This window comes from Camelina sativa, chromosome 8 (assembly GCF_030686135.1).
Source record: "Camelina sativa cultivar CO46 ecotype springtype chromosome 8, ASM3068613v1".
Taxonomy (NCBI): domain Eukaryota; kingdom Viridiplantae; phylum Streptophyta; class Magnoliopsida; order Brassicales; family Brassicaceae; genus Camelina; species Camelina sativa.
Genome location: NC_141887.1, coordinates 3,911,208 through 3,928,704, shown reverse-complemented (window position 1 = coordinate 3,928,704; position 17,497 = coordinate 3,911,208). Strand labels below are relative to the sequence as shown.

At 37.0% G+C, this 17,497-nt stretch overlaps 4 protein-coding genes and 1 pseudogene across 5 annotated transcripts; 2 read left to right on the top strand and 3 right to left on the bottom strand.

The window, feature by feature from the left end:
* Positions 1-608: 608 nt before the first annotated feature.
* On the bottom strand, positions 609-4,722 carry LOC104706085 (protein DA1-related 4-like). The gene is made up of 5 exons (XM_087462611.1): positions 4,048-4,722; positions 2,772-3,912; positions 2,387-2,683; positions 1,547-2,311; positions 609-1,460 (listed from the first exon to the last, which is right to left on the bottom strand). The coding sequence occupies exons 1-3, from the start codon at positions 4,386-4,388 to the stop codon at positions 2,492-2,494; spliced, it is 1,674 nt and encodes a 557-aa protein (XP_087318737.1). The 5' UTR covers positions 4,389-4,722; the 3' UTR covers positions 609-1,460; positions 1,547-2,311; positions 2,387-2,491.
* LOC147939648 (protein DA1-related 4-like) lies at positions 646-2,428 on the bottom strand. Its single transcript, XM_087460968.1, has 4 exons — positions 2,387-2,428; positions 1,577-2,311; positions 804-1,460; positions 646-651 (listed from the first exon to the last, which is right to left on the bottom strand). The coding sequence occupies exons 1-4, from the start codon at positions 2,426-2,428 to the stop codon at positions 646-648; spliced, it is 1,440 nt and encodes a 479-aa protein (XP_087317094.1).
* LOC104706084 (disease resistance-like protein CSA1) lies at positions 4,627-8,815 on the top strand (annotated as a pseudogene). Its single transcript, XR_015564264.1, has 5 exons — positions 4,627-5,114; positions 5,219-6,413; positions 6,492-6,806; positions 6,901-7,786; positions 7,866-8,815. The product of XR_015564264.1 is annotated as a disease resistance-like protein CSA1 (transcript).
* An 836-nt stretch (positions 8,816-9,651) lies between these two features.
* Positions 9,652-10,263, bottom strand: LOC104706083 (large ribosomal subunit protein cL38). The gene has a single exon (XM_010422214.3). The coding sequence runs from the start codon at positions 10,177-10,179 to the stop codon at positions 9,835-9,837; it is 345 nt and encodes a 114-aa protein (XP_010420516.1). The 5' UTR covers positions 10,180-10,263; the 3' UTR covers positions 9,652-9,834.
* Positions 10,264-14,569: 4,306 nt separating this feature from the next.
* LOC104770099 (cation/calcium exchanger 1) lies at positions 14,570-16,602 on the top strand. The gene has a single exon (XM_010494450.3). The coding sequence runs from the start codon at positions 14,742-14,744 to the stop codon at positions 16,458-16,460; it is 1,719 nt and encodes a 572-aa protein (XP_010492752.2). The 5' UTR covers positions 14,570-14,741; the 3' UTR covers positions 16,461-16,602.
* The last annotated feature ends 895 nt before the right edge of the window (positions 16,603-17,497 follow it).

The following is a 17,497-nucleotide window of genomic DNA, read 5'->3' as shown; positions in this document are numbered from 1 at the left end:
ATCTCATGGTATATGGTTTAGATACATGCCAGATATGGTTTAGATACATGCCAGATGAAAGAAAAATCGATCCCCATACAAAGACAATATCAACACATACCTGAGTCCATTTCTAACAATGTTTTTGCTGGAATTCTTCAACAGACCCACTTTAGATCACTTAGCTTAAAACTCTACAATAGAGTGTTAAGACCAAATGTTTCACTAAGGAGCTGAGCACTCTCTGCGGTTTCACCTTAATACACAATGCAAGGGAAAATTCAAACATCTCACTAACGAAGTACTTTACTATACTCTTTAGAAGCTACATTCCCCATTGCTACGCCAGCAAACAGAGCATTTGACTACAACTCTAGCATCAACCGCCCCATAAACCATTAAGCTTTCATTTTTATATCAAAACTTTAAGTAGCAAACACTAAAATTCTCCACATCAATCTGACCAAACAAAAGACACTCAAGTCCACATGGACCAAGAAACTCTAATACTAAAGGCTCTCTGCTTATTCTCTGCAGAGAATAATTATAAACAGGAAACATGACCATTGCCAATATGAGTTCTCTGTGCAACTTACTCTGATCACACCCGAGTTTACTTTTCAAGAAAATTCTCTCAAAAATCTTGGTTTCTTTAGATTTATATATTCACATCTACAACACTCAAAAATATTGGTTTTTACATTTACACCAGATGCTCCATCGTAGCGAATAAATCAGTCATATATACCATAACCATACGTGGGAGACTCAACGTGCCTCCAACAAAAATAAGCTCAAATAAAAAGCTTATATATTGATTTTACCTTGCTATCCCACCTCGAAAACACACTGCCATCAGACGTTACATTGCTAGCCACATTATAAACCTGTGGATTGCTGAATGGTGGAGAACAAATAGTTGCCTCTGGCTTTTTCGGGAAAGGAAGAGGAAGCTCCTCAATATTCTCCTCACTTGCTCTTGAAACTGCACTAAATACTGTATCACCTTTTGAATCCATAATGACCTTGACATCACATTCTGTCACCGCACAATTAGCACCCAAAGGCTTGTTTTCCCCACTCACTGTGTGAAATTCGAATATCAGTATATCAGGTGACATAACTTGATTCATTCCTTCACCAGGACCTACATGCATTTTGGCATCATACAAGACAAATATGTGATCCTTTTGAACTCCTGGAGCTTCTCTTGGAGCCCAACACTTGAATACTCTCTCTATTAGATCAAAGGTGCCCTTTTTCGTCTTCCATCTGCATATGCACCTAATGCCTAAACCTACGGCATTGTGGTAATCATCCCGAAATGATACTAAAACTGACATAGCAAACCCTGACAGAGCCTTTCGCATGCAAGGAGCAAGCGCTACTCTAACAAAATAACATTCTTGCCACTGAAATGAGTACAGCGGACACGAATCTGCAGGAAAACATATGTTGAATGCCGGTGCTTTAACGTGCTCCTGTTTCATCAAGGCCACATTCCATTAGATGAGCAATACATGTATGTGAAAGTAAGCACATGTGACAATGTCAATAAGAGAAATACCTGATTTTGTTCTCTGTCTAACCTAATTACCCTAGTCAGACCTTTCTCTATAAATTCAACGGTCCTTTCTAAAGACAATCTAAAGCAATTACTGAACGTGTAGTGTCTCGGAAGCTGCTCAAAGTCCAAACGAATTGACTTCAGAAGGTCACAATCATGAGCATTCATGAATGCTAAACTTTCAGGAAACTCTGGCGATTCTCGTATGCTTGTTCCAGCAAGATAGAGCTCTTCCAGATTTCTTGGGAAACCCTTAATTTCCTCAAGGCGAGAGCAGCCAGACAGATCAAGAACTTGGAGAGATTCTAAAACGGACATGTCAGGCAGACTTCGCAACTGAAAACAATCTTTCATATTCAGGCGGACAAGCTTAAAAACACCTTGGTTATATGAGCTACCTTTAATAAGATTTGTTACACTTTCCAAATCGATGTGCTCAAGACCAGGGAAGTGTTTCATATGATTCATAAGCTCTCCGCAGTTTGGTTGGGAGGAGCGGGCCAGAATGGATATTGGTATCTCTTCTATGCTAGTTCCCTGGAGATATAACTCCTCGATATTTGGTGGAAGCCCTGGGAAAATTGTAATGTTGCTGCAACCTGAGAGATTTAAAACTCGAAGATGTTGTAATTTCATAGTGGCTGAAAAATTCTCCAATCTTGTACAACCTTGGAGATTAATCAGCTCGATATTCTGAGCTTGTACACTAAATATAACTAGCTTCCGGGAATGGCAAAGCTTAATCCTCTTCAACATCCCAAGGTTCTGAAAAAAAAAAAAAAAAAAAATTATAACAGAACTGTAATAAGTTAAGCGGGTGAAGAAAGATATATTGCTTACCTTGGTTGTTTCCCAGAGTTTCTTAAGCTGACTATAAGGCATATGGAGTTCAACAAGTTCCTCGAGGTCAAAACCTTGAGGCAAAGATTCGAAGGGATAATTCTCTCAGTGAAGGAGTCTTAGCTCACAAGGCAGATAGTTGAGGCCATTAGGAAAGTTGAGTCCAGGAACATTTTCAGAGTAGGAAATGTATATCTTCAAGAATCTAAGACTGACCATCTTCTTGAAAGCATCAGGATTGACATCAAATATCAAGTTTGATGTGTCCAAAGATATGCCTTCGACGTCTTCAGCAACCTGTAAGAACAAGGGAAGCAGATAGATCAAGAAATTGGGCTCATCTTCAAAAACTAAATAATGTATAATATAGCAGAAGTAAACATACCAGGAGACATTTAGGAGTTTCTTTGGGGTATATATCTGCTTTGAGTTCATCATCTTCTAGTAGATATCTGATGCGGGAAGGTTGCCACAGCGCCGTGCACCTCTCCATCTGTATCCTTTCTCCAGTAATGATATCTAGGATGATGTCTTGAACCAAGTCATACATCTGCAATGTATTTTCTGAAATAGTCACCAGACACTTCTCCACAAGAACATCTATTCCAACACGTGGAAAGTAACCACACCCCTTAAGCAGTTGCACCACATAGTCAACATTTTCTCCCTTGAAGAAACAAGCAATGTCCATGAAGGTGTACTTTTCATTGTCACCAAGTGAACTATAAACACTCTTTAGCCTATCCTGAATCTTTTTTGGAGGGCATTGCTGGAGCCTGAGAAATGCAGCCTCTATTTCTGACTTCTTCTCCCCCTTCAGCTCTCGGCCATAAATGCAGAGGGCTAACGGATTTCCATTAGCATAGTCAATTACCTTCATTGACAGTTCCTTGTCATTCTGTTCTGGCACATCTTTATCAAAGGCATTTCGGGAGAACAGCTTTAGAGCTTCATGCTTGTTTAAACCCTGAACCTCATATATCTGACTGATCTGACAAAGGGCAAACACATGTTTATATCTAGAGGTTATGATTATCAGGCTTCCAGGACCAAACCAATCAAGCCTTTCAAGGAAGGACACTGCAGGTAGAGGATTGCGCACATCATCTAGAACAAGAACAATCCTTGTATCGCATAGCATATCCCTTAGGATGCTCAGTCTTGTGATGTAAGAACTACTAATGCCAAACTTTTCTTCTAAAATGGTTTTACCGATTTCTTCTTCAAGCAATCGGTAAGGTCCCGCCTTACAAAGTTGTTCATCAAAGTTGTCGATGAAGCAGCAAGCATCATAGTCAACGGACATGTGGTCAAATACTGCTTTAGCAAGTGTCGTCTTGCCTATGCCAGGCATGCCCCAGATACCTAATCTTCGGACATCCCAAGATTGCTCGCAAAGCAGGTTTTCAATCTCCATTAGCCTCGTGTAAATTCCAATTCGTTCTGTAGGACATAGCTTCCCATAAACATCCCTGACGATATCTTCCACGAGTTGGGAGTCACTGCGTATGACATTACTTGAATCCCTACAAAACAAAAAGAGATTAAGGATTAGTAAATCCAGTTCTCTTCTCGTTCATCCATTTTTGCGGCTTTCTCACAAGCTCAGTGAACTGAATCCTAACTATATGTATCCAACAAGGTTGAAAGTATAAAATTACATTGAATGGTGTCCTTCCATGTGCAGTGGAAGCCAGTCGTGATTTGGGTTCACAGCCGATGGATCAACACCGTAAAAAACTGGGATCACCTCGTGGCCGCTGTTGCTTCGAAGCTTGGAGAAATTTTCAAGCATAGGAAGGGAGAAAGCGTAGTTCTCAGAGAAAACCACCACCGAAACCCTAGCTCCCTCATCGAAATCTGTATCCGACGCAAACACAGAGACAGAGATGCCTTCGCGGCGTAAAGCGGCTGAGAGGTGGCTGACGAAGGAGCACCTTACTGTCTCCTCGCAGATGATGTTGACGTTGTGACTACTACTACTCTTCTCGTAATCCACCATGATCGTGACTCGTAAGCCTTGCGAGACCGAAGCAGAAATATTGTATATGGACCGTTTAAGTCTTTTTCGTCAAAGATAATTAGTACAATTATTATTTTTTTTATAGAAAAATAAACTGAGATAATATCATTTTTTTGTGAAAGAAGAAGGTTGGGTTGGGTTGGGTTGGATTGGGTTGACTTATTGTTTACACTTTCTCAGTCTTGAGAAAACTAAAACCAGAGAGAGAGAGACAGTGATGGCAAGCTCTTCCTCCTCTTCGATGTTCAAATCATACGTTAAGCCATCTCAAGACCAAGTGTTCATTAACTTCCGGGGAGTGGAATTGCGTTACAACTTTGTCAGTCATCTCAAGAAAGGCTTAAAAAGAAATGGAATCAATGCCTTCATTGACACAGATGAAGATATGGGCCAAGATCTGAATATCCTGCTCAAAAGAATCGAAGGTTCGAAGATTGCGCTAGCTATATTCTCCCCGAGGTACACAGAGTCATACTGGTGTTTAAAGGAGCTGGCGAGGATGAAGGAGTGTAGGGAGCAAGGCAAGCTCGTGGTTATTCCAATCTTTTACAAAGTTGAGCCTGCCACTGTTAAAAGACAAAAAGGTGAGTTCGGTGACAATTTCAGGGATCTTGTTGAGTTTATTGACGAGGAGACCAAAAACAGCTGGACAGAAGCTTTAAAGTCTATTCCTCTCTTAACGGGATTCGTGTTATGCGAGAATAGGTAACAAATTTTAAGTCATTAGTTAACTTAGCTTGATCGATATATCAATAAAAAAAAAATTTTAAAGTTAGAAACTTAGATCCATGTCACTCATTTGTTCACAGCGATGAGGACGATCTCATCTTCAGAGTTGTCAAGGAGGTTAAGAAAGCGTTGAATAACATTTCACGGACACCTCCCAATCCCTCAGAAGGTATTGTTCTTTCCCCAACAGTACACAAGAAAAAACTTGAGAGTTCTTGTGGAATTGACTTGCGTCTAAAGCAATTAGAAGAGAAGTTATGCTTCGGGTTTGAGGACACAACTCGTATCATTGGAGTTGTGGGGATGCCTGGCATTGGTAAAACCACTTTGGTTAAGAAGTTATACGAGAAACTCAAGAACGAATTCTTGAGCCACGTGTTAATCCTAGATATCCATGAAACTTCTAGGGAACAGGGCTTGAGTTACTTGCCCACAATACTCCTCGAAGATTTAGTGAAGGTCAAGAATCCCAAGTTTGAGATGATCCAGGCTGCTCATGAAGGTTACAAGGATCAACTACTGAAAACCAAAACACTTGTTGTTCTCGACCATGTCAGTAACAAGGAACAAATAGCTGCTATACTCGGAAAATGTGATTGGATTAAACAGGGAAGCAAGATCGTCATTGCAACAGGGGATACGTCCTTGGTACATGGTTTTGTCGATGATATTTACGAAGTCCCTCGGTTAAGTTATAAAGACAGTTTACAACACTTTACCCATTACGCCTTTGATGATCAAAGCAATGCTTGGAATTTCTTGAAGCTGTCGAAAGATTTTGTGCATTACACCAAAGGAAATCCACTGGCTCTAAAGATATTGGGTGATGAGCTTCTGGGGAAAGACGAGTCTCTCTGGTTTTCGAAGTTGGATGCTTTGAGTCAGCACCATAAAGGTCGAGCGAGAACCTCAAGGAAGATGCCAACACAAAGCTCTAGCGAAATGCTTCAAAGTGTCTGGCAAGGGAGTTACGATGGACTTAATCAGCAACAAAAAGATACACTTCTTGACATAGCATGCTTCAGGTCAATGGACAAATATTATGTAGCGAGTATATTGGATTCATATGGTGCAAACTCCATTGACTCCATGATTGAAATAGCAGAACTCGTGAACAAGTTCATGATTACCATATCTTCCGGCAAAATAGAGATGCACGATACACTACATATGTTTTCTAAGGAACTTGGTCGAGAAGCATCTGCTCCTGATGGGAAAGGGCGACGAAGATTATGGGACCATCATACCATACTTGATGTGTTAGACAACAGTGAGGTAATCTGAACTTCTTGCATGCATTGTAATTTTTTGGTTACTTTAATTGTTCATATCCCGTTTGTTAATGATTAATAGGGGTCTTCTAGTGTCAGATCTATCTTCCTTGATTTGGCTGATGTAAACATGAATAAGAGTTTACGCAGTCAAGCATTTATCTTGATGAGCAATATACGGTTCCTAAAAATCTACAAAACTTATTGTCCTCAAGAATGTGATCATGACATTATGTTAAAATTACCTGATGGTCTCGAGCTCCCATTGTATGAGTTGCGATGTCTCCACTGGCTGAAATTCCCATTGAAAGAACTCCCACCAGATTTCAACCCGAAAAATCTTGTTGACCTTAAGCTTCATTACAGCGAGATTACACGAGTTTGGGAGGGTGATAAGGTGTGTGTAATCAGTTTATTCTTTTTCACTTATCTTGGATAATAGTGTCGTGACTCGTGTTAGGGTGGCTGACTCTCTTTTTCATTCATGACAGGATGCATCGAAACTTAAATGGATTGACTTCAACCACTCAAGAAAGTTGAGTACCTTGTCGGGGTTAGCCGAGGCTCGCAATCTTCAAGAATTGAACCTTGAGGGCTGCATAGCATTGGACACATTGCCCCAGGATATGGAAAATATGAAGTGTCTTGTCTTCTTAAACCTCAGAGGCTGCACAAGTCTTAAGTATCTTCCAGATATCAACTTGATATCTCTAGAAACTCTCATCCTCAGTGACTGTTCAAAATTTAAGGTATTTAAAGTTATCTCAGAAAAGCTAGAAACGATATACTTGGATAGCACTGCGATAAAGGAACTTCCTTCAGACATTCGGAATCTCCAAAGACTTATCTTATTAAACATGAAAGGCTGCAAGAAGCTGAAAACACTTCCTGACAGTCTTGGCGAACTTGAAGCTCTTCAAGAACTGATACTTTCTGGCTGTTCAAAGCTCAAAAGTTTTCCAGAAGTTGTGGTAAACATGAACCGTCTAGAGATCTTACTTCTAGATGAAACAGCTATCAAAGAGATGCCAAATATATCCTCGTTGCGGCGCTTATGCTTAAGCAGAGAAGATAAGTCGCCTCCCAGAGAACATCAGCCAATTCTCTCGATTAAAATGGCTTGATATGAAGTACTGTATTAGCCTTACATATCTTCCTAAGCTTCCATCAAACCTTCAGTGCGTAGATGCACGTTGATGTAACTCACTAAAAAGCATTGCGCAACCACTTGCACATGTTATGGCAACAGAGCATATTCATTCCACTTTTATTTTCACGAACTGCCACAACTTGGAACAAGCTGCAAACGATGAAATCACAACCTATGCTCAGAGGAAATGTCAGCTACTACCAAGTGCACTTAAACACTGCAATAAGGTATCTCTTCCTGTTTTTTCTCCCACTCTATCTTTCGGAATCCCAGATTTACTGATTTCTCTACTCTACAACTATTCAGGATCTTGTTCCTGAGATTTTGTTCAGCACCTGCTTTCCTGGAGGTGAAGTACCTTCATGGTTTTATCACGAAGCAATCGGATCTAAGATAAAGTTTGAATCGCCCCAGCATTGGAAGTACAATAAGCTCTCTGGGATAGCCTTTTCTGCTGTTGTCTCATTCCAAAACTGTCAATATCAAACCAGAACAGACCGAGTGCATACCAACTGCTTGTCAGTGAAATTTACTTGTAAACCAATGACTAGAGATGAGCCTTGCACCGAAACGACATGGAAAGTTGGAAGCTGGACAGAACAGGGAAACAAGATAGATACGACTGAGTCAGATCATGTCTTTATTAGCTTAAACACCTGCTTGCACCTCAGAAAACATCTTGAAGACCAGCATTCTAGTCAATGTGCTCCAATTCTAGCTTTTTTTGAGTTTAGTGTGAACGACGACAACACTAGTGGGGAGGCTAGGTTCGAGGTGTCGAAATCAGGTTTCAGTTTTGTGTTTGAATCTGATGAAAACAAATATCCATTCAGGAATGCAAACTCTGATGCAAGGCCAAGGGATGATGACATCTCATGTGAAGCAACAATCATTAACGAATCTCCAAGAACTAAGGGTTTTCTCATGGATCAGCCAATGGTGTGATGAATGGAAAACCAAGTGAAGCTCATTCTTACACCACACTTCAGCACTCCAAGAAGGAATATCTACATAGAGGAATACTAATCTTATGGTGAATCAAATTCTTCCCAAAAGCATAATTTTTCATCAACTCGGCATATCTCTGCTTTACACTGATTTCATACTATCTCTGTTCATTGATCTTTTTGTGTTTACCAAGATCATACCTCACATTGCCATGTTTAGCCTCATAAGCTCAACTGCTGTCCAGTTTCGTCCTGACCTTTCGTCCTGGATGTAACACCCGCATGGTTATGAAATTTAACGTCCATCCACATCCAGTGCCAAAGTCACCAACAGACTCCTGCCAAATGCAAAATAAATTGACCTCCCTATTGCCACTGGACTGGACTGATACAAATGGAGACCAAGATAGATATACAATTCAGAACAATTAGCCATAAGTGAGTAAGACATTTCCAACAATGACACCAGCAGAAGTGAAATTACCCTGTTTATGCTAATTACTTGGACAATCCACTCTGCATCACTTTGCTTAAAGCCTTAAACTCTACAATAGAATTAAAGTCCAAATTTTGCACCAAGGAGATGAGCACTTCTCAGTTTCACCTTAGAATAGCCTAAGGAAAACAAAAATCTACAAATTTTAATGTGGTACTGACAAACTCACTCCAGTTCTTGTGATGATAAGGGGAAAAGGATCCATCACCACCAAATTCTTCCGTATTCAAAACCATTCACATTGCTGTGCCGTCAAATAGAGTATTGAGTGAACAGATGCTCATATGTAATATCAGAGCTGATTAGCAACCACGTAGGCTTATCATTCAACCATAATTGCTACATATAGAACTAACCAAAAAAACAAAACAAAAACCCAAAGTCTTATGCAAACACATAGTCACAGATGATGACCATGAATGACAAGAGCAACATTTCTGCAATAAGTAAAAAGATAACTTTCACACTGTGCTTTTTCTCTACTTGGAATTGGTTGTCCTTGAAACTATTTTGACCCTCAAGATCAAACTCAATCCAGATTCTCCCTTTAGTTGCTACAATTCCTTTTGGCGTTCATCAGTTCTTGTCTTTTCATAATATCTACATAAATGATAGGCATAAAGCTGAAACATTTAAACACAAAAACAAAAACAGAGGAAAAAAACTTAAACCTTTAAAAATTTGCAGTTTGGTCCATACATTCACCAGCCAAAACACAAATCCCAAAAGACGAAACAGACATCAGAAAACTGAAAACACATTAACAGAAACAAACAACAGCAAAAGCTCTCAAACTAGAATACAACCGAACCAGCAGATAAACTCAAACCAACTAGGCAGCGCCAGAAACCAATTCTCCGGCAGGTGAAGCAGCAGCAGCAGCGGCGGCACCACCGTCATCAGAAGCAAGAGTGAACGGAGTCCACTCCGCCGGAAGAGGAGGAAGAGGAGCATAAACAGTAGGCTTTCTCTTAACGTCCCAAGGCTGAGTCTTCTTCGGCCTCGACTTCCTGTGATGCGCAGTCGATTTCTTCTGTGGCCTCGACGAACACTCAATCACCATCCCTAATCCTCCTCCTCCTCCATTCCCCAATTTCGGAACTTGGAATTGGCGTAGAACCGGAGAAGCAGCAGCGACGGTGACGATTCCGGTGCCAAAGATTGCTGACACAGACATTGTTTCCTTATCTTTGCGCAAGTGAGAGAACAAGTGACTGAGTGAGTATGAGCTTCTTCCTTTGGATTAGAAGAGAACATATCTAGTTTGCATTCAAGTTTAGTGGGTTTTTCTCATATTGGGCTTTTAAGTAACAATTGGGCTTTCTAAGTATTTATAGCCCATAGTTTCAACGGTCTTTATATTAAACTCGTTATGCTTCAAGCCTACAACAGTACAACTCTTATACGGGAAGGGATTATTTCATCGAGTCTTATTATGCTTGAAACTTGAAAGTGTAAAAACTGGCTTATGTTGTTAATGAACCGAATTTTAAAGCATACTACGAGTACGATCCCTATGCTAAAGATCTCCGCAATGGGTGTACAAACAAAAAATTCGAATATTCGATTATAGGAAAGATCTCTGCGATGGGTGTACAAACAAAAAATTCGAATATTCGATTATAGGAGGAACTCATGATTGATTTATGTATATGCCTTTCTATGTTTTAGTATTGTTTAGTGTATTTGGGCATTGTAACTTTGTAACAACTACTACATCTTCAAGTCTCTGTGTTGGACCCCAAAACTTCTTTAATGGACCCTATAAGTATTAATGCAAAATAATAACAAATCATACTTTCTGTTTTAAAATATAAGATGTTTTAGAGATTTTGTTTTGTTTCATTATATAGAATATTTTACTATTTTCTATGCAAATTATAAATGTATTTGATATTTTTCGGCTATTTTGAAAATTTCATGCAAAGTAAAATCATTATTTTATGTTGGGTAGATTCAAAGAAAATCCAGAAATAATGAACTAGTTCTTGCAATAAGTTGGAAATAATCTTGGACTGGTTAATTATATGGTCATACCAAATCCTAGTTTGAGTTTATATTAATCCCCTATATAATAAAACGGAAGTACACAACATTGTTTTGTAGACTATATAATTTTAATAAGTTGGTTACAAATATGTTATAGATTAAGTTTTATATTATTTGTATAGTCTGGATTTATTGTTTCCAAAAAATCTCAAAAAAAATATTCTAAAGAATCATTTGATATCATCTAACTTACCATATTAATTTTCTTTATTAAATTATTCATCAAATAAAATTCTTTGATATCTAACTTAACATATTAATTTTTTAATTATTATTATAATTCACCTCTCATTTTTATATATGAGTCTATTTTGTGAAACAAATAAATTCTCATATTATTTATTATAATTAAAAAATAGTTTTATTTCCGGATATACCATAAGTTGAATTTTTAAAAACAAATATAAATGATTCAATCTATAAAATATTCAATTTTTATTAATATTATTCTTTAAAAATAATATCTATTGAATTAAAAAATTTACTGAGTAACGGGTCAAAATTTGAATATTTAAATTCAATTTCATACTTTTTTGTTGAATTTTATAATTTTATATAATATAATAAACTTTAAATAAATTATTTTTAAATATTTTTAAAATATTGAAACTTGATATTAAAGTTAGAAACTATAAACACTCTAAATTGGTTTGTTATAGCAATGTCAATAATATGTCACTATAATATGAAAGAATTTAAAAAAACCAAGTATATTAAAACAAAAAGTACAACAATATATTAAATTACTCATAATATAATAACTCGCTTTTTAAAAACCAAATTCACAAAATTATGTCTTATAATGACATTCAAGCCATGAGCTAGAATATACATTGTTGAAATAACTTCATTTACATAAACTAATACAACATATTAAATTTTTATTTTAAAATAGAAAATATACAAAAATTTGTATAAAATAAAATTGAACCAGTGTTATAGCACGAGTACTTATCTAGAATCATTAACAATATAAAACTTACAAAATAAGTGTCTTTTTCAAGTCATCATATTTAGCATATGACTTTATTACATAATATTTTATCCAAAAAAAAATTTAAACTAATCACATAAATTATATTTTATAAAAAAAAATTACAATGTAAATAAAATAAATTTCAACATGTGATTTAGCATGGATCTTAATCTAGTTTTGTATTAAAACCGTATAATATATAACGAACATTACACGAGATGAAGGGACATTGTAGTTAGTAGTTAGTACATTCATTTTGGTTTTAATGGCTAATAGGGTTTTACAATATGCCAAAGCAATCAAATAATGAATATATTTTGTCCAAAACCCGTCTAATCGTTATGGTTATGTATTAATTCAATAACAAGCCTAAATTAGGCTTCAACCAAGCTACTATCACCAACCTAACCTTTTTTTTTTTTTGGACAAACTATCACCAACCTAACCAATTTCACATTCTCCACTTCTAATCCCTTATCATTATTATAACACAATTAACAGCGGAAACTGCGATTACCATGAAAATTATACTCTTCTTTACGTAGACTCAAAAAACATTTGCTAAATTATGGCCAAAAGCTTGAGATTTGATTTCTTCTACGTGACTAGCATTATCCAATACAATCACAAAATCCACGTGCATCGGATTATCATCCCTTATTTTGTTGTCGGCGAATGATTCTTGGTTTCTTTACTTACAATATATAACAGTACTACGTATCTCTATATATCAACAGCTCAGCCACTCGATTACTAGTACGAATAGATTATATATGTTGGTTAGATCAAATTAGGCAACACAAAAACCTATGGTGCCCATTGCATTATATAAGTTTCACAAATCTTATCCTTATCTTGGTACCGTTTAAATTATAACCGCGAGATAAACTTATCCAAATGTTTGTTTTTCTAAACCCACTTATCATTTATCAGTACATTTCAATCATTTTAAATATCATGAAATCCAAAAACTGAAGAAAAAAAACGAAGTCATTAGCCATGGAAAGTTTAATATTTTTATACACAAGTATAAAAATACATGATATACGAAGTCATATAATGGTTTTATAAGCAAATATTAGTCCTGTTTACAGGTAAGTGTCTTGTATAAAGGCCTAATTTGAGCCAGTTTAAGTCATGTGATTGTATTTATTTTTTTGGGGTAAGCTTTGGTACATCGAGAAGAGAACCAGATGAATCGATCGCTCTCGTCCCTTCGCATTATTTTATTTTCTTGGAATAGGAGTTTATATTTTGTACTGCACTGCCATGCCAGCTAGATGAATATACCAGGAATCTTTGGATTCCTTCTCATTTATCGACATAAATTTGGGACCAAAATTATAAACTACTGATTCTGGTTGGAAGTATATGAAAAGGTTTTAAAAAGAAATAACCGATAATAGACAAAAATAATATTTGTTATATGAAAAACTGATAGAAAGACAAAGTATCAATTACGTTGCATAACAACTCATGTGACTAACGTTGTGTCAATATAGAGTAAATGACATCTGCTATAAATACAAGAAGATAACTAGTTTTTCACGAATATGGAAAATAGACTACTAACTTAGTTTATATGATCTTTATCAGAAAAAAAAAAACAATAATACTTAGTTTCAATTATCTCAAATTATGGATAGAAAAGAAGCCGACGGTTTTTTTTCACTAAAAATAAAAGGCGCCGGCGGTCCAAAATTTATCTTTGCTTTCACCATTTATTAAATTCCTTAATGATGCAAGAAAATCACAAGAATGTGGATATATGATTATGTTTGAAAAGTCGTGATCGGTTGGGATTACGTTGCAAATTGGTCGCTTCAATACTCTTCCAAAATACTACTTCTTAATCATATCAATCGACCTTAAGGTTTGGAGTTTTCTCTATTTTATTATTTTTCGAATCCTAGTTTCATTAATTGTGTCAATCATATCATCACTATATTTGATAATTTATATAACCATGTGCTATATAATAATCATTTTTTTTCTAGGCCTAAAACGTTAGGCAAAATTAGAAGAAAAATTATCTTCTTTTTCTTTTTTATGTAGAAACCTATGAACCTAACTTGGTGATTAATTCAGCACAATCTTTCTTACTCAAGTTAATGTGTTTTTTTCTATTAATATTTTCTGTTGACTACTATTTTGAATCGAATATTATTACTTATTAGCCTAATTTTCTACTACAACTATATATATATCTTAGTTTTTTCTTTTTTTTTTTTAAATCCACTACATTAATCCTTAACTTCTTATAATATAGATTGTTACTGTCACAAATGTCATGACACGTTGATTTGCATGCCTCGAGACAATTACACTAGAAAATTGAACTCCAAGTTGGACAATAACACACTACATACAAATTGTATATAGTACATGAATATCTCGTAAAAACCAATATAACAGATAACGAGTTTTATAAAAACACTTTATCAACTTCGATTTTTCTTCCTTTGTGTGAATAATAATTGAATGTAACCTCCCCCACTTAATATATATTTCGCATAAAAAGACAATAATTTCCCCTACCCACATCCGCATGAAAAAAAAAAGAATATTATATTTTCCGAAATGTATTAACAATTCAAAATTCCACACAAAAATATTACAAAAATAAAAATTAAAAATAGTACAATTTTCTCATTATTATATCAAAAACCTAACACCCCTCATTATTGCTCCCACTTACCAATCCGCTTCCGTGAATGGCAAGTCTCTTCTCCTCACGTCTCAGCTCTCGTTCGCTCTCTCTCCTCATCGACCTCTTCTTCGTATTCCTCATCTATCTTCATTTCGCTTCACAAAATCCTCCTCCTCCTCACTCCGGATCCATAGAAGCCTTAAATTCTCTCGTCGGCGGCGACAGTGACAGCTGCAGCGGAGGACTAGCAGCCCTCGACGACCACCGTTCCAAGTGTTCTTACATTAGATCTCAATCAAAATGTGGCCCACAAGGTTACATAGACTATCTCAAGATTTTCTTCTGCATCTTCGGACAATCCCCTGTTTTGGGCCATCTAGTTTTATCCGTTTGGTTGTTTGTTCTGTTCTACTTGCTCGGAGACACGGCCGCGAGTTACTTCTGTCCTTCTTTGGACAGCTTATCTAAGGTTTTGAAGCTGTCTCCTACAATGGCTGGAGTCACGCTTCTCTCTCTAGGAAATGGTGCCCCTGATTTGTTCTCCAGTGTTGTCTCCTTCACTAGATCGAATGATGGTGATTTCGGGCTCAACTCTATATTAGGCGGCGCGTTCTTCGTCTCTAGCTTCGTTGTCGGGACGATTTGCGTGTTGATTGGATCCAGAGATGTCTCTATTGACAGAAACAGCTTTATCCGCGACGTGGTTTTTCTTCTGGTAGCTCTTTGCTGTCTCGGTTTGATCATCTTCGTGGGCAGAGTAACTATTTGGGCCGCTCTCTGTTACCTATCCATTTATCTACTCTACGTAGGGTTCTTATCGGTTTCACATTTCTTTGACCGCAAGAAACGTATGTCCGATCAGATTCTTCGTAGCAGAGAGGATTTAGCCGAGATGGGCGTCCCGTTGCTAGGCTGTATAGCTGAAGAGAAGCTTGTTTTGCCAGAGAAACCAGCTCAAGAATTCAAGGTTGTGTTTCTTGAGCCTCCAAAAAGGCACCGGTCTTGCTTCTTCGTACTAGTGAGCATCGTAGGACTACCTCTATATCTCCCCCGGCGACTCACTATTCCCGTGATTTGCGAAGAAAAATGGTCAAGGCCTTGCGCGGTGGTCTCCACAGCCATCGCGCCTGTTCTACTAACCGAACTATACTGTTCTCATTACAGCGGATCCCGAAGAAACCTATTCTTGTACATAATTTCAGGATCTGTCGGGCTAATCCTCTGTATCTTAGCATACTTGACGACAGAAAAATCACATCCGCCGAGGAAATTCTCATTAGTTTGGCTTCTAGGAGGCTTCACAATGAGTGTGACATGGACATACATCATAGCACAAGAGCTAGTCTCTTTGTTAATATCCTTAGGAAATATCTTTGGGATTAGCCCTTCCGTGCTAGGACTTACCGTTCTAGCTTGGGGCAATTCCTTAGGCGATCTAATCGCCAATGTGACCGTGGCAGTTCACGGAGGCAACGATGGTGCTCAAATAGCACTTTCGGGTTGCTACGCAGGTCCACTATTCAACACGGTAATTGGACTAGGCGTGCCACTAGTTATTTCCTCATTGGGCGAATACCCTGGGGTCTACATCATTCCTAGTGACAATTCGTTGCTTGAGACACTAGGATTCTTAATGGTAGGCTTGCTTTGGGCACTTGTGATAATGCCAAAGAAGAAGATGAGACTTGATAAGCTTGTCGGTGGCGGCCTACTTGCAATTTACCTCTGTTTCTTGTCCTTGAGATTGGCTAGGGTTTTCGGAGTCCTCGATATCGACCGATGAAAATTTGAAGTATTGTAAATTTTTTAAAGTTTTGTTTGGGTTGTTTTTGTAATAGTTAAAGAAAAAGTTGCAAATAGATCATAATTTGTGGTCCTTTGATTTTAAGAAAACGTTGTGAATACTAATGAGAGGGATGGCCAAATTTGTTTGTTGCTGAACACTCAACTCCTGTCAGGCTCACTTAGTACCTCACTTAAAAAGAAAAAAAAAATTGGATTGTTGTTCTAGGTTCATTGTTCATGACTTCAGGGATTGTATATATATATATATATGACATCATTAATACCAAAATTCTGTTACCACTCTAATTAAATAAGGTTCATTACATGTGAATACCTTCATTATGAAATAAAAGATCATCTTTTTGGTTGTTTTGTGGTTTTGGCTCAAACCATTAATACGTTTTCCAAATTGCAAAAATAAAATAACTCTGATTAAAAGAAAAGAAAACAGAAAAATGGTTTCAATTAGGTGAATTGAACCGGAATGTAGCAAACACGGCCAAATTTCTCTTAAATGTAAAATGTCCCTAATCAGCTATATATTGTGGTAACGGACATTGCTAAGTGTCCCCAAAAATTGGAGTTATCCTAATTCCAAAGATACAGTTTGCAGACAAACAAGAAAAATGTGCCAAATTATTATGTACACGAGTCATGAGGTAAGGAAATTAACAATAGAAACAAAAAAAAAACACATCTTATCTTAAGTTCTTATGCAAATTGGCAAAAAGAGACAAGTGTTGTCGCGTCAAGCAACTCCCACAATACTGGGAATTAAATAGAGTATATTAATTCCCTTCGAAGATAAATAAAATATACTGGCAGAAAAAGAAAAAAAAAAACATTATCTCTATGAGATCAGTATGTGTGTTACTTGAATTTATGAGCAGAGATTGTTGACTAGTCCAGTATGTGACACATATTACAAAATCTAGCTACTCAATTTGAATTACATAACTCTAGTATAAGGCTTCTATAAGCAAGAGAATCTCATTGAAACTAACGAAGTACTAGTATTTATCTTCTTATCAAAAC